Here is a 17099-nt window from a genome sequence, read left to right as displayed (position 1 = left end):
AAACGATAATCAACTGCAAAATGTGTGTATAAACGTATTTGCATATTGAAAACAACAATCAAACATCTCTAATAAACGTAACTTGTAATATGACACTAGACGAGTAGACAAACATTTGGAAGATGATCTGTTCAGCTTTCGTATTGTCAGTTTCATTTTGTGTTTACCGTTGGGAGTGTGTCTAAGAAAAAACTGAGGAAACTGGAATCCGGAAGTAAATGAAATCAAAAAGTCTAAAATCCAATCAACTGCAACAGTCTAATCCAAAACGAGAGCGCGCGTTCATCAAAGAAAAATAGAAAGGAAAAGAAAGTAAATTTGCTTAGGAAATCTACTTAGCTGTTTTTCCATGTTTAATCTTGCAAATGCATTTCAAAAAAAAAATGGTACGTCTTAATGAGATTATAAAGGAGCAAATACGACAACATGAAGTAATGAAGGCCAACGCCACCAGATCACAAATTTACCTCCAAGGTAGCTCGTTATTTTGATTCATACTGGCAAGGTTGTTATCTGAGCTCTCAGCAAAAGCTCATCAACTAGTCAAAACAATGTAAGCAAGTTAACAATTTATGCCTCTTGTTGGTTGGGTATTCCATAATCTGACCCAGAAGTCCTAGGCAAATATTATAGGAACTCTAGAACCCATCGAAATCCCAATCCACACGTTTCATTTGCAGGGGTGCAGCACGGGTGGACTCGAAGTCATTTAGCCCTTCTCGCTAGTCACGTACATTTGTCACAGTATTCCATGGCATTCCTCCCGATCATAAGAGTCCGACTCATTAGGCAATTTCTACCCTGGTATAAAAGCCAATCCTGAGATATCTTTCCTCAGTATCATCATCTTTCCTGCAACAGAGAAACCAAAGAAAACCTGAAAAACAAGGAAATAAAGCAAGAACAAAAAAAAAGAGATGAAGCTATTTTGGTTTCCAGATACCGCTTCAAAAGATAATAGTATAGTTACTTCAAAATCTGTGAGCAACTCCCGGAAGTTGTGTGTTTCTTCTCCCTGGCAAACAGCTATGGGAGGTTAGGGTTAGGGCAAAGGGAAAGCCAATTGACCAAGCACGTTTATCCAATTACTTGACGCTCATGGCTATTTGGGTTCTGATCATCCAAGTTTTTAGCAGCAAATAAAGGTTGATTTATGATGAGGGGCCTTTATAGGGTGTCAGATAGGTTTAATTATGTATGGACGCTTAATTTTTTAAACCCAAGGGATCCTTGAGATTTACTGTATTTGTTATTTTGTCTTGAAGTCATTGTAGATAGAGTTGGCATGGATAATGAACATCAAAACGCATAAAAGTTCCGGTTGTGTTCATTGTTTCAGTCCTCTGGGTCCATAATTTTGAGTTTCATTATCGTATCTCCTACTTTTGCTGGTTCTGTTCGCTGTAGTGTTGTTGCAGAAAATTTGCCTGTCCAAGTCACCTGCTGTCCAAATCAGTTTCTAAGGTTTGTGATTAGATCCAATCAGCTTTCTATCGTTAAGTCAATTCAAGCAACAACAAAAGCTCTAAAAGGGGAAGATAGGGAACCTTATATGGATAGAAAACAGCAACACAAAAGACCTCATGATCGGGTGGTCAGTCCCAACTATCTCGATTTCTTCTGAAGGACTTCTTTTGTGAAAGAGCCTTCTTGCTTTGCATTCTTTTCTGCTCCCCAACAGCAGCCCTTTTTACAAAAAATGTAGTTGTAATAATTATAATGGTCACCCGCGATATATGGAAATTAATAGGACTGGATTAGAGTAGAATAACATGTATCGGTAGTATACTGTATCTGCAAAGGAAAAAAGCTCTTACAGCTTGGCAATTTTTTTCACTTGCTCTTCTGATGGAGGTGGTGGGACATATGAAGCAGCATCAATGATTTCCTGGTGCATTGATTTCAAAAAATAAAAGTCATCAGAAAGACAAGCTAGCTAACCAAAGTAACACCCATGAGACAATTGACAGCATAGTTGTCAATGGTCACAGCATGAACCACTTGCAATGCACCACACTTTTTGATTGAAAGATGATCAATTAGAATGTTCACTTCAAGGACGTTTCAAGAACTATTTGGGTCCAACATCATGGTAGGCTAGGTAGCTGCTACCATTCAGACCATGTAGAAGTATTGGATGCATATTACTATGTCACGAACAACAAATAAGGTCCATCTGCACCAACCAATCACAACTTCTACTTCTCATATTCTGTACCTGTAGTTTCTGCAAAGCATCTTCAATGTTGCCCCTGCAGAAGAATCCTAGGATGAAATCATCTTAATTGGGGAAATAAAAGCAAAATGGATAGCAGAAAGGAGTTGTAGGCTGAAGCTTACTTTTGTGTTCTGGTCTTTGTCGAAGAAATCACAAGCTCCCCATCTTTGTTGATGCGATTCTTTTCCTGTTCAGAAAAACCAAAGGACTACACGATAACACCAACAATTCCATAAGGATCTAAAATGAAAAGTTCTCTTAAAAGTTTTTTCACCAAGAAAATATGAAATCCTGAAATTCTGCAAGCCATTTAGAAAGCAGCACAAGGCCAATATGAGCTGAAATAGAACAAATTTACTGTTGGTTGACATGCTGCAGCAGGGAAATTAGAGACAATTTCAGAAACCAACAGCATCTGGAATAAAGTCATCCTAGATGACTTGCCAAAATTTTGAGGGGCCCCTTTTAAACTATTGGCAAGCTAGATAGGTAAGGAGTGTCGTATAGCTCATTCTTTCACAACACAGCGCAGAAACTGCATATTATGCCTTGGTTTCTTGTCTGATACACCAGCTATCCTAGATTGAGTGCATATATGACGCAACTTTTGGACGATGGCTGAATTCTTTTCTGAATCAGAGAGAATTCGCTGTTGCCAATGAGTACTAGAGCAACAGAACCCCTCAAGGGAACAGGTGTCCTTAATATGTTAAAGTAGAACTGCGCTTCATCTGCAATGTATAGCATGTGTTGACAGAAGTCAGATCATGAAAAAAGTCGGATCATCTTTAGATAGCCAAACAGGCATTAAAACATTTTGGAGCAACCTAAGAGGCTAAGATTATGTTTAGGGAATGAATGAAGAGATGGGAATGTACCAAGATTTTGCGGCGAAACTGGAAGCAAGCCTGTGGCAAAAGCTCTCTGATATGGTAGGGGGGAACACTGTCATTGTAAGTCTTTTAACATGTCCAACAGTGTTCTTGACAATTGAGAGTCATGGAAGTTTGCGGTATCCTTGTCAAAGCATTTTCTAGCTCTTTCCAAGTCGAGGGAAATACCCTCTTGGAAATGCACATTCTTATTCATGATTATAAACGACAGTATTCTAGGAAAGAAAACTTTAGCATTATCCTTTCTGGCTATGCAACCCCCTTCCTAACCTAGTAAGGTTGTGTATATCTCCTGTTATGTGCCCCAAAATAAAACCTGTGCTAGAGAGGAGGAAGGATCATATACCATCTCTCACAGAGAATTATTAAGAAGTAGATTCTTTAGTACATAACACATGATGAGGAGTTTGAGTAACTAACCACTTGCAAAATCCTGTCCCTGACCCTCTCACTTAACCAATAGGCATTTTTTACATTGAACCGCATGTCCACCTTGGTGTTCACTATAACAAACAAAAAATACCAAAATAAAAATAGTTCTGGACAAATAGCAGCATAAATAAGTTAAAAGGAATTAGGACTTTGCTCGATAGAGAAAGACAAAGAATCTGCCAAACCTTTATTGACATTTTGACCCCCCGGCCCACCACTTCTTGCAAAGTTTGTTGTAACACGATCTGGTATACAGAAACACAATGAAAGTAAGATATGAAGATAATGCCTAGAAATGAATACAAACAGTGGCATTATTTTATTTCCAGGATAGTGACAATCTCTAGCAGGAATCTCCATGTTATGACAGTCTAATAGTCTATAAATCATTAAATCCTAAAAGGAAACCAAACAGTCTTTTGGTTATGCACCATCATTTTCTGTTCTTTGTTTTTTACAGTAAACCGTATAATTAAAAGAAGCAAACTACTGAGCCATAATATCTGTGTCACGTCAAAAATGAAGGCCAATGTGGTATTCTAACCGAGGCTTCAGATTGCAAATAATCCCGTGGTACAGGAAGATACAGGAGGCTAACAACTACAAGTTTTCATGTCAGATAGACACAAGGTGAATTGTTTGAATTTTCTTTAAAATGCGAGAAAGAAGACTTCAGTCCTGTCATAGAGACGCCATTTTTGCTTGCCCTCTTCAACAGAAGACCTTCAACGATGATAGGCATAACCTTTACGACAAGTGAATAGCATCATATTCTACGGAGAACAACACGAGAGAACAAAATTATATTAATTACCTTGAAAAAGGTCTCAACTCTCAAGGCACATAATTACCAAAAACAGAGCACAATTTGCCATTAAGGAACCAAAAAGAATAATATGGTATTGGAAGCATCTTTTTATTAATGTCACAGGAGAGAATCTATAAAAAAAAAAAATTAAGGACCAAAATAAATAGGAGAAAACAACTTGTAGAAACAAAACAAATTACAACAACGAAAACAACTATAGCAAAACTTAGTAACCATACTACGCTAGTACTAAGAAGACTAGCATTTGAATATTTTTCTTTTCAATAGCAACCAGTGGTATTGCCACGAGGACAAGATTTCAGGACATATAAATTCAATTAGAATAGCATTCGGGGAATCAGGTACCTATCAACATGAAGCAAGTAGCATAATAGACAACAAGAAGTTGCAGTTAACTCCAATAAAGGCTCTAGCTGGAAAGATGTGCACACCACTTAAGAGACTTGGAAAAGGAGGAAAAACAATGAGAAAGAGGAAAATGACAGCTTATGTGAATCCAGCATCAGAGGTGATTTGTATATGTATACTTCCACTTCAAGGTATTTCGCTGATCAAAAAATAGATGACAACAGGTTAATAGTAGGAAATGGGGAGTGGAGTATCAAAAAAGGCGGTTGCTTTACTAATCAAATACTCCAGTTATAAACGGAATAATCTACGGAAGAAAGTATCAGTATTCAGTATGCTTCTCCTACAGGGTTTTCAATTCAAGGAGACTCCAGAACATAGGTATTCTGTAGCAGGGTTTGTCATAGAACCTATAGTAACAAGCTACTCTAAGGCTGAGTAGAGAATCCAAAGGAAACAAGGATCCATATCTGAAACACAAATACACAATACCGGTGTCACTTGATTTGTTGCGTTGGGGAGTACAAAATATATTCAAGAATGGTGCTAACTGGTTAGTTAAGTAATGATGCTCCCGATCGTTTCTATTCTTCCTTTCCCTCTACCTTCTTCTTCTTCTATTCATGGGAGTCAATAACTTATATGGTGAATAAAGGAATGACTGAAACAAGGCCACTTGATCCCTTGGTGTAGACAAAGATTCACCGTGTAAATGCACAGTATGCACTGCCATGTCACACAAAATTGCGCAGTTGAGCCACGACTCAGTTCTTAAATTTGAACTTATGGTTTAGCCAACAGGGTCACTTTTTACCAGGCCCCAAAATGTAGCAATGTAACTGAGCAGTTAAATTTGAACTTATGGTTTAGCCAACAGGGTCACTTTTTACCAGGCCCCAAAACGTAGCAATGTAACTAAGCAGTTAAATTTAAACTTATGGTTTAGCCAACAGGGTCACTTTTTACCAGGCCCCAAAACGTAGCAATGTAACTGAGCAGCTTATCAATACCTTATTGTAATTTTTACACTTGTTTATCAACTCAACTGAAACAAGTAACAGAATTACGACCAGAGAAGCCATCATTGTGTTATTCTGCTCTTTTAGAGCATCTACAATCGGTATTCAAATGCACTGCCAAACCTGTAACATGGTTGGATCCCTCAAAAATTCATCTCCAATGGGTAGTTAGATCCAGTACTAATGATAGCGTTTCAAAAATTGGCACAAGAACTAGTTCACCTTGTTGTAATTTTACACTTGTTTGTCAAATGCATTAATACAATAAACTCAACTAAAACGAGTAATTGAATTTCAACCAGAGAGGTCATCATTGTGTTATTTTGCTCTTTTAGAGCATCTACAATTGGCATTCAAATGCACTGCCAAACCTGTAACGTGGTTGGATCCCTCATAAATTCATCTCCAATGGGTAGTTAGATCCGGTACTACTGATAGCTTTCCATAATTTGGCACAAGATTTGGTTCAAGCCAAAAACATTTCTCTCCTGTTGGGTCCACAACAAACACTAGAACTTTCCTCTACCACCATTTGGCAACATTGCGAAATAATACCACACTTGTTCTATAGCTAGCCAAAAAATGTCTTTCCCATAGCTATCTGGCTCTAACCATTGTAGAGTACTCTTAGTTCCTAACATATTAAGAAGTTGAGATAGTCGAAACCCTAATACGTTGCTTGATAACTCACTTTAATTTCATCACTCTCTATACACACCACCACATCAACGAGAAAAATAAAGACAACTAAGGATTTCACACTGAAAAACACCGCAAAACGGTGGAGTAACCTTAGTAGTCACATAATCTTTCAGTACGAAATTTTAATACTTTGGGACATTATTAAAAGACGCACGCCGGGAGCATTATGTGACTTATTAGCGAGAAAAGAGATTCATTCTGAAAAAAACAACGAGTCGTTCGTTACCTAGTGTGATTTTGGGGATAGGTTCGTTCCCGGCGGAAGCGGCTCTCTCCTTGGCTTCCATCATGAGTTGCTGAACCTGAGCCAGCCGCGACGGCGCCTTCTTCCCGGCGTCGCCGGAGTCCAGCGCCGCGCGCAGGACTCGGCCGTAGCTGATCCGTCGGTAACTCAAGCCGACGGGCCCACCAGAGGTAGGGAGCGATGCTCGGAACACGCGGACGGATCCAAAGAACGCTGACGGAAGGAACATCTCTCTGGCGATCGTGGCGGTCGTCGCTCTGATTGCCGCCATAACTGGTTCCAGCTTCTATCGAAACCTAACCGAAGGAATTTGAGAGGTCCAAATGTTTTTGGTCTTCCTAGTTCTCGAAGAGAAATGTTGGTTGAGTCGGTTCCGTTCAGTCAGCGGCAAGAGTATCGATTTTTTACTTACCGGTGAGATACCGAATATCATTGTTATTTTTTCACATAAAAGAATTTATAGTATAATATATATTTATTAAAAATAAAATAAAAAGTAATTTGGTATTTGTCCAGTATTGACCGATACCGATCGGTATCATCTGGTACTTGAAAACAAATTAAATTTAAAAGTAGTCTGATACTGTTTAATATTAGCCGATATTAACGGGTATTATCGGAACAAAATTAGTAGCATATACTACCGTTACATATTGGCCTGTACGGTAACAGATTCATAATCACTTCAGTTCTTTGTATTTTATCGTTTTTATGTGGTTCGAAGTCGTCATCAAACTTTTCATTTTCAATCTTTTGTTCTGGTAATTTAGCGGTAAGGGCGTCGGACCGCTTACGCCTTCCACCATAAAAAAAATTCCCCAATCCGATTAAAAGCAAGTCATTCGCACCAGGACGGAGTATATACAAGTTTTTATAAACAATCACAGTAATATGTCTCGAAACTTTTGTTTTTCCAATGAACTGTTATGCCATGTTCGGATTCTTCAAAAAAAGAGTCAGTTTCCAGCAACAAACCAGCATGAACAGAAGAATTCTTCCGGGTTCCAGAACAATACCGACATTGTCACAGGAAGGGACTCATACGAAACCTTCATATTTCAGGGCGACATTCATATTTCATGTGCACTGATGGTCACACCTCCTGCTTTTGGAGTGAACAGATACACAATCGACAAGCCATACATCGTTTCCGCAAAACAAAGAAGAAAAAATTTGACAATCTAGGATAGGGACGATTTGTAGTAATTCGATCCAAACTGAGATATAAACAGAGCAAGCATTTCTGCTACAATGAAAAGCAGCAGCACATTGTGATTCTTTCATGTAATTATCCCAGTTCAAAACGAAGCCACACGGCTGAAAAGTATAATATTTAAGGATTTCAGCTGGACTTAGGACGCCAGCGCTTAAGCAACGCCTACATTAAAGATGTCATCAAAAGACAGACACCCATAGAGAACAGAATCTCCCAGAACCATATTAAACAAACCAAACTAAAACGTGAAACGCATTAAGCGCCCGTTAACAACATAAACTTTTGGGTACGTACGAAATGACAACTCAAAAACTACAGGGACTGCATGAAAAAGAGTGGTGGAATGACATGAACTGCTCAATGCTTCCTAACACGATCCACGTTAGCAGCAGCAGAACCTGATCTAGATCTCCCACGAGAAGAACCTGACCTATCTCCAACACCTGCTTTCATCCTCCCTGAATGCTGTGGACGTGAAGCACCTTCTCTCTCACCAATATCTGATGGCACATTCTCTGAGTGCTGAGGCTGCTCAGTCGAAGGGAGTGCCCAGCCACCCCCACTTGCCTGCCCATTTTGTCCACTTATACCTGAATCCAAAAACAAATTACATCATCTCCACACACATGCACAAAATAATAGTAATAATAAACTACCAAAGACAAGACAGTTCCATTCAGGACGTGCACATAAAATAACGACTCAGAATAACCTACAAAACGAAAGAAAAGATCGGATATCTCAGGGTAAAAACAACAAATCTACGACAGCAACGACGAGAAGCAGATAAATCATATTCATCTACAGCATTGCCACAACATAAAAAGTATGTCAGTGCTGATCACAATCATAAACAAAGGGTTGTTCACCCTTTTGACTATCTAATAGAGGAATTGAGTCGTGAATCTCGTTCTTCTTCCTGTTGATTCACTTCCTTCGAGTCTGCCTATCTATTAGGTTTTCAATCCCATCCCTCCGTCTGTCCTGATATTGATTCCGGTACCCCACTGTGTTAGTCCTTCTCTTGCCCAAGAAGAAGGAATTACCTTCCCCCAGTCAGCCGTATTCTTCTATCCTATGGACCGACTTCCTTTGATAGGGCTGTAGCTTCTTGTCCCACGAGTCTACCCTCGGGTGATCTCTGGGTTCGCCGTCCTTTCCCTTCTATCTAGTTAGCTAGGTAGCTGGGTAGTTCCCATTAGCTAGGAAAAAGAATTCCTCCGTCCCTTTGAGTATCCCTTAGTTCTAGTTCTATAGCAGACGCCTTGCGTAAGTGAGTAGTATTGAAGCGTAAGTATCCATCTTTGATCTTTTTAAATCGTGGGTACCAAAAAGAATGGAATGTGTTGCATTCCTACGCCGCCCAGGAAAAAACCAGACACATTGACAATCTTGGGCACGAGGCAATCCCTCCTTCCAATTCCAGATCTCCCTCCAGTTGCAAAAGAGCCTAACTTTCCCATCACTATACCGAGCAGATCACGAGCATTCACATCTCGGTTGAACGGAACTGTGCGCAATTCTCTCGTGAATCGCCTTTCTTCCGAAGACCTAGCGAGTTAAGCGAGTTCCCTTTTTTTTCTCAGAGGCAGTCCTTTTCTTTCCCCGGACCGATGACTCGCTTGTTCAGTACTGCTAACTACTATAGGAGGATTCTTGAAGCCTAAGCTCTCCTGACCTTATCTTCTTGTCAAAAATATCCTATAGCACATAACAGTCCATCATGCTATGGGATATCTTCCTGTGATAGATACAGAATCACTTGGTCGGTCATGTTGGGACCAAAGAAAGGTAGAAGCCTCAACCGTGTCGATGGCATTATAACTAAGACCTCCAAAATCAACATCTACGTCCCCCTTTCAGCCCTTTCAATGCTTTGAAAGACTGAGACTCTTCCTACTAGAACCGGAAAAGGCCGGACTTCTCATTTGCGGTTGGAGTCATTAGCCAGTTCATGCATGCTCCTCGAGCTCCACATTGGGGGCAGTTTTACGGATTTTTAGGTACCTAAAATCCGCCCCTGGCCGTGGGATCCTCTTTCTCTTTTTTCTCCATGGACAACTATCAAGCACCGTCTCTCTTTCCTTCATTTCGCCGGATGCAAAGACTGAAACAAAGCATCTCGCTCTATTTTTCCTAGCATTGAGCTGCTGTGAAAGTTAACACGTTTTTTTGACAGAGCTTGCAGTAAATGGATATACAATCTCATAGGATATGTAGTCCAATAGGATTACTGGTGATGGGATTAATATTACCACCCCTCATGCCATTGACATCCAACACTTCGACAGATTATATATCTAATGAACGTTCAATCCGTACATAAAATTTTTAACAAAATACCGTATATGTGACCCCCTTGGTTATATAGTCCAATCTTAAGTAAACAAATGGGCCACTAGTAGAAGACTTTCAAGAGTTTGGAGGTCCCACCAAGAGATTCAACCAGGGAACCCCAAAACTGAATGTGATCAACAGTAACATGGGTTTTGAAACACTTCTTCACTGCCTAATGTGATTTTTAAATTTGTTTTCTAATATAGGACTTTAGAACACCTCTGAGGCCACCGGTAAATTTGTATCAACATCCAAATCAGATGAACAGAAAACACAATCCAAGAAAAAAATGACATGAGTTGTCTACAACTGCCTTCCATACAGAAGACCTAATGAGCATTCACATCCTGGGTCCATAACACACCACAAGCTTCTGTACACACACACACATGACCCGCAAGCGTCTGATACCCCAAACAAAAGACTACATAGGCCATGAAAATGTGTCTGCAAATGCCTTCCATACAGAAGACCTAAGCAGCATTGCCACTAACTGTGCCCATAAAAGATGACACACTTCTAGTTTACGCTCAGACACGTGACCGCACTTTATGAGCATGTGATAACCCAAATTAAATATTAAATAGGCCATGACAACTGATAATTAGTTTAAAAAGTACCAATACCGTTGAATGGCAGAGTTTGCATGCAACACAGCCATCTTTGATTTTGGTAGAGTAACTTGTCAGGTGGTAGAGTAACTTGTCAGGTGGAACTATCATGTGACATATGGTGAGAAACTCTCTATAGATCTTTTATCACCTACAACGCTTTTGGTAGCCTATAGCTAAATGGAAAACCTCAGGTCAACAAAAAAAAAAAAGCAACATAAAGCACATCTTGAGGAAATATGCAATTATAAAGATGGAAAATCACTTGAAGACGTGTAAAAGCATAGAGATAGAGCAGGAAGGGAATTCTTAGTCATACCATCCTGCAGATTGAACCCCTCACTCCAACCGGGTAGATGCTTTCTTGCACTTCCCTTCCAAACTTCTTCAAAACCAGACAGCTCCTCTGCAATCAGAATTTTTTTGAATATATATAAAAGACATTAGACATCCAAAGAGCTATTGTCTGAGCACATACATAGACAGTGTAACAAGATAGGAAGCAAGTACCTTCGTTAAGGTTGTGCAGGGTCTGCCTTGTGTCCACCCGGCCATCAGAATTTAGTTTCCTTGCAACTGTATGACCCTAAAACATTACATAATCGTATTATTTTCACAACGAAGACAATAAAATTTCCATCTTACAAATAGAAACACAAGGAGAATAAGGATACTGTAGTAAGAGGACATCAAAAGACACTCGAATTCAAATCCAAAAAAAAAGACACTTGAATTGTGTCAACTGTATGACCCAAAATCATATCATTTTCACAAACAAGACAATATAACTCCCATCTTACAGATATCAAAACACAGAAGGGAATATTGTAGTTAAAAGACATCAAAAGACACTTGACCAAACTGAGACAGCATTGATTGGATACCTTCTCGTGAATTCCCCTGAAGATCTGATGAGAAGCTTGACGACTAGCCGTATCAGCTGCTTTCCTTTCTTCAATTGTCAACTGGAGAATCATGCAACTACAACATGAGCAACCCAACAAACCAACATAACTTTGAGTTGGAAAGGCTCAAAACTTACTCCGTCACTCCCTGTCCTCCTAGTCCTAGATGAGGTGTAATATGCTCCATTTTCACCACCATAAGTAACACTGGAGCTCTGAAAGCTGAAGCTATGAGTTTGGGGTTGTGAATACGTATTGCTTGGCCTGCTGAAATCATTCCTGTACTGTATTTGCTTACTCTTTCTCCCTGCAACAAAATGACATTGATCACCTTACACTGGAGACATTAAAAATGACGAGCAGAAACAGAATTGGGAACATGCTTTTACCTTCAGCTTCATCATCCGGGACCTCCACATAAGGTTCTTTGCTTGATCTGCTGTGCTTTCTTGGATTGTCTTTCTTCTCCTGCTGAGCTTCTTTTTCATCATCGGAGTTCAGTTCTTCAATAATTGGCCCCCTCAGCCTACTGGGCTGGGCCCGCTGGAGGACTTGATGTTCAAGAAATCCAGATGCATGCGCATCTGTAGAAGGATTCCCAGGATAGCCAGGCTGGGGGACTTGATGTTCAAGAAATCCAGATGCATGCGCATCTGTAAAAGGATTCCCAGGATGGCCAAAATGGCCAGACTCAAACATGCCTCCGAATGGGCGAGTGAAGAAAGGGTCATCAAAAGGATCCCTTCCTCCAAAGAAATTGGACATCAAACTCCTATGACCTGAAAAGCCATTAAACCCCCCAAAGCCAGCAAATGGGTCACCAAAACCGAAAAATGGATCCCCGCCTCCTCTGTTCCCCTGCATTTTCCAGGTACCGGTTCCTTAATCCCTGGAAAACAACTGCAAACAGTAAGGAAGCAATATAGCCCCTGATTAGTGCAAAAACACAAGTCACAGGGAAACACAAGCATCTAATACTGTAATAAAACCAATGAAAATTATCACCAACCACAAAAAGGTATACCTAAAAATTCAACGAAGCAGAACGTAGTACCATGAAAAAAGAGCAACAAGCAACAAAAACGAACTTCAACACCACACATATTATCAAAGAGTTACTATTTTAATTTTGTTACCGACTATCTATCTACTTCTATATATTGACATTCTATAATACGGGAAAACTTGAGCAACTGAGCATAAACCACAAAATCAAAATACTCTCAGAACCTTGTAAGCTAAAGCAAGTTACTTGTTTGCTCCACATCAAGCAGTCAAGCACTTGTAATTTTCATCAGCTATACAAGTGTTTTCCCACAAATCACAATAGTCTACACTCTTTCATGATGATCAACTTCACCAAAGACTTCTTCAAATTTTTACATCCGCACCTTACAGTCTTGGCAGAATAGGCTGCAGCCACTTTGCAAACTGAACTACCTAATTGATGATCAAAAAGTAAAGAACTACCTAATTCTTTTCATGATTTATTGTCATAGAGTCTTTCAAATATATGAAGCAACCTTGTTCGACGCTTGAAACCTACACCCATCTGACATTACATGAATGGTTTGGGCATTAACACTACAAGCATTTTAGTACATTGAGTTCACCAGTGTAAGCAAATTTGTGCATAGAACACACACAGTACACATGAAATGCTCTTTAAACACCATTTAACCTAGAAACACGAGGAGCTTATGCCTAAGTGTCCGATAGTTGAAAATATACATTCATAGAGACATACGTGTGTATCTACATGTGTCCCTGTGAACAGGGGCAATTGCAGTGTATGTTGAGGGGGTTTGCTGGACTCAAAAAATGCACTAAAATTTTGTATTTTTTGCATAGAATTTTATTATTCCTTAATAATGTCGGAAATTGTTCATAGTAGCCAAAATAAATGAAAATTCACTTAAATTTATGGGAAAATAGATAACAAAACACAATAAACTAGGCTGAGCGGGGAAAAACACACAATAAACTAAGCCTAATAAATTCTCAACTAAAATAAATAAGCTCACTTTACATAGAGCTTTATGTACAAAAAGAACATTTTTGTCACCCATTGGAACGAAAATCCTGGAGCCGCCCCTGCCTGTGAACAAAAATTACAGAAGCCCAACAGATGCAAAACATCAACCGACACAAATTCACGTAACATAATTTCCAATAACAAATACCATGAGGAGTAAGTTTCGAATCCGAACATGGTTCCTACTTCGAAACTAAAAATAAGCGAAACCCTTAAACAAAAGCAAAACAAAACAACGTGAGGTAAATAAATTAGGGCCCGATGAGAGAAATCGCAGAGGAAACCAAAATTCAGGCAATATGACAGGAAAACGTCGCAGGCACAAGAAATCAATTGTAACACAGGCATCGTGAAACTGCAAAGTACGACAAGATTGAAACCCTATTATAGTGGGCAAAGCTTGAGAGAGGAAGAGGGACGTAGGTACCTTCTCCGATTGAGAAATGGAAATTCCGAGAGATGATATTGGACAGGAAACAAAACGCCCAACTGAATTGATGAGAGGGTTTTCTGATAATAAAGGTTGGCCGACTTAAATATTCACCGGGCAGAAAATTGCCGACATAGGCCCGTTTCCGCTAAAAAAAAAAATTACTCCCTCCAGTCCCATAATGTTTGTCCGGTCTGCAAAACAAGAAAGTAAAAATAATACAATTTTTGCAAGAAAAATTAAAAATTTTTTTAACAATTTACAAGATATCGATGAGTTCTTTTAATTCATGAAAAAAATTTGAATTTTTTTGAAAGAAATGCATTATTTTTTAGTCCCCGTTTCGCGAACCGGACAAACAATTTGGGACGGAGGGAGTAAAAATTTAGCGCATTTTATTGTCTCGTTTCACTAACAAATAAATTTTAATTTTTTATTATTTTGTTTTTCCTAAAAAGACCGTTGTCAAAAAAAAATTCTGACAATAACTCTATTTACATATCTATCAATTAATTTATTATCGAAAACAACTTGATATTTCTCGATCAACTTGCTACTTAATACCGGAACACCCTCTTAAACGGAGATTCTTTTGCTTTGTTCGATTTTTACAATTTACCCAAAATTTACGACGAAAATAAGAACGAGTTGAGAGGGGGGGGGGAATGTTCTACTGACGGCCCACACGTGTCGTTACCTTTGTGAATAGCTTTATTTCCCGATCTCCACTTGGACGATTATGATTGGCAACCGGGAAGAAGCTGGCTGGGAGGGGATCTATTTGTTCCAGTTTTTTCTTTTTTTACAAAATGAAAAAGATTATATTAACAGTAGTGATTAAAACCATATTTTACGCTGCTTAAAAGATTTTTTAAGTACTAAAATTTTTCTAGTTTTTAAATATCCATCCAAAGACCTCATCTCACGCAACTATTCATCCCACGTAACAATTTATCCCGGTCGTTTTGAATGGTTATGTTTTCATCCTTTTCACTAATGAAATATCTTATCTACTCTTATTTGGTGATACATCTATATTATAAAATAGAGCGGTTTTTGTTTATACATATAAACCCAGCACCCTTTACAACCGTCCGATCAATATTTCATGTTAGTTGTAGCCGTCTGATCGAGAGGATACTTCCTAATCTAAACTCCCCTAACCTTATGACCGGTAAATCTTTTCAATTGATTGATTTTACGTTGTTTCCTTAACAAGATTTTCCTATTTAAATTTCCTACATCCAACTCAATAATTTCCTTTTAGGTTGATTTTTCTACATTCAAAAAGGAAACAAACATTTTTTGATTCATACACTAAAAGGAAACATTCTTTGTTTTTTAAAGTTGATAATTGTTGTTTCTTTAAAACGGGGTAGCATTCACATACATTTTCCTTCAATAATGAATCTACATTTGCCTTAATAATCTAATTCATAAGCTTCTCTAAGAAGAGAAGAAATCAACTTCCTTCTACCTTGATTGGAGAAAGAGAGAGGGTCATTACCTTTACTTTGTTAGAACAAAAGGTAATCAAATCTTTTTATTTTTTTCGTTATTCTAATGTTTGTACATGTTCTCTCCCTCTCTCTAGGTTAGATGTTTTGAGGCAATTTGGAGTCATGTTATCTGAAGTAGTACACTGTTTCTCTCCATAGATAATTTTTTTAAAGTTGTAATAAAAAATGTTGTGTCGCACCCTTTTTTTTTAATCGGCGTATTGTGTCGTGCCTTTAGGCATGGGCAATCACAAAATCCATGATATTGTTTTTGAAGCTTTTCTATGGTCATGACAGTATTACTATTAATTGAATTAGTGGTTTGGTTTGTGATGATATTGATTTTTATATTCATAAATGTGTATGGCTTGGTGTATGACCTGCGTAATTGTACATGTCTTCCAGTTCTTTGTTAATACAAATCTTGCTTATCCACAATGAAGGCTTTACTACTTATTATGAGTTAATTGTGGGATTAGGAATTTGTGAGACCGGTTGTTGGTCAGATTTTGATTCGCTAAATTATGATTAATATTGTAACGACCCGAATTGGGACGTTACAAATATAGTTGGGGTTCTGATTATAATTCTGGCCCATTGTCGGTTTCGGTCAATCAAGGGCAAGGACTTGAAGTTTTTTTTGTAGTCCAAGATGTTATTTGTTAATAGGAGTAAACAAAAGAACATTTTTATTTTCCTTTCATGTGCTTCCTTTTTGATAACTCAGATATCCATGCCAATTTTCGAGCACCTCAACTAATCCTGAGAGCTCCACTGCCCATTTGCAGGGAGTTGCAGAGAGTACTCAATACTGACAATGCCTCAAAGAGATATGAATATGTTACCCCCAACAATTTGATGACATGAATATGTTACTTTATTGATGATTGCCGAGAAGTTGTAGTTGATATAGCTGCTATGGGTTACTTGACTCTCCTCTCTACCAAGGTAATTTGGGGCTTTTGGCATCTTTGTTTGTGTTGTGCCTAGCTATAAAACGTGCAGGGGCGCGCATGTGGTCTTATTGCACGTGTTGGAGTTAATAAATTGTTACGTTGAGCTTGATTTTTCTTAGACTTCGATTGTGCTCTAACGTAGACGGGCTCACTTGAAATTTAACAAAATGAGGTAGCTATTGTCATCTATTACTTCTCTAATTCTATTCAATTTTGGGTTAAGAATACGTTGCGCCGTGCCTTCAGGCACGGGCATCCGCTAGTTTAATGATATAAATACGGATAAACATTGTTGCTTGATAGGAAAATGTCGTATGAATGGAGACGGAGCATCTTAGTACCTATCTATAAAAATAAAAGAAGATATTCAATCCCAAGTGTTACTTTCAACCTCTAAATAGTAAACCTTTCTTCACTTATGAGCT

At 38.6% G+C, this 17099-nt stretch overlaps 2 protein-coding genes across 8 annotated transcripts; both read right to left on the bottom strand.

Annotated features, from left to right (window-relative positions):
* Positions 1 to 432: 432 nt before the first annotated feature.
* Positions 433 to 7116, bottom strand: LOC131331899 (uncharacterized). 7 transcript variants are annotated; one of them, XM_058365861.1, is made up of 8 exons: positions 6668 to 7116; positions 3729 to 3788; positions 3532 to 3614; positions 2341 to 2405; positions 2219 to 2252; positions 1818 to 1888; positions 1548 to 1686; positions 433 to 852 (listed from the first exon to the last, which is right to left on the bottom strand). In XM_058365861.1, exons 1-7 carry the CDS (start codon positions 6954 to 6956, stop codon positions 1596 to 1598), a joined length of 693 nt encoding a protein of 230 aa, XP_058221844.1. In that variant the 5' UTR covers positions 6957 to 7116; the 3' UTR covers positions 433 to 852; positions 1548 to 1595. The 7 variants fall into 7 exon arrangements, with proteins under 7 accessions (XP_058221844.1, XP_058221841.1, XP_058221838.1 ...); XM_058365858.1 differs by having other exon boundaries at positions 433 to 877; positions 2341 to 2426; positions 6668 to 7084; XM_058365855.1 differs by having other exon boundaries at positions 2341 to 2426; positions 6668 to 7084.
* Positions 7117 to 7881: 765 nt separating this feature from the next.
* On the bottom strand, positions 7882 to 14346 carry LOC131331887 (uncharacterized). The gene is made up of 7 exons (XM_058365841.1): positions 14217 to 14346; positions 12144 to 12654; positions 11892 to 12061; positions 11734 to 11814; positions 11360 to 11435; positions 11169 to 11255; positions 7882 to 8491 (listed from the first exon to the last, which is right to left on the bottom strand). Exons 2-7 carry the CDS (start codon positions 12616 to 12618, stop codon positions 8259 to 8261), a joined length of 1122 nt encoding a protein of 373 aa, XP_058221824.1. The 5' UTR covers positions 12619 to 12654; positions 14217 to 14346; the 3' UTR covers positions 7882 to 8258.
* Positions 14347 to 17099: the final 2753 nt, after the last annotated feature.

The sequence above is a fragment of the Rhododendron vialii genome, chromosome 7a, assembly GCF_030253575.1.
Source record: "Rhododendron vialii isolate Sample 1 chromosome 7a, ASM3025357v1".
Classification (NCBI taxonomy): domain Eukaryota; kingdom Viridiplantae; phylum Streptophyta; class Magnoliopsida; order Ericales; family Ericaceae; genus Rhododendron; species Rhododendron vialii.
The sequence above is the reverse complement of the archived record's forward strand: the minus strand, read 5'-3'. Positions and strand labels throughout refer to the sequence as shown.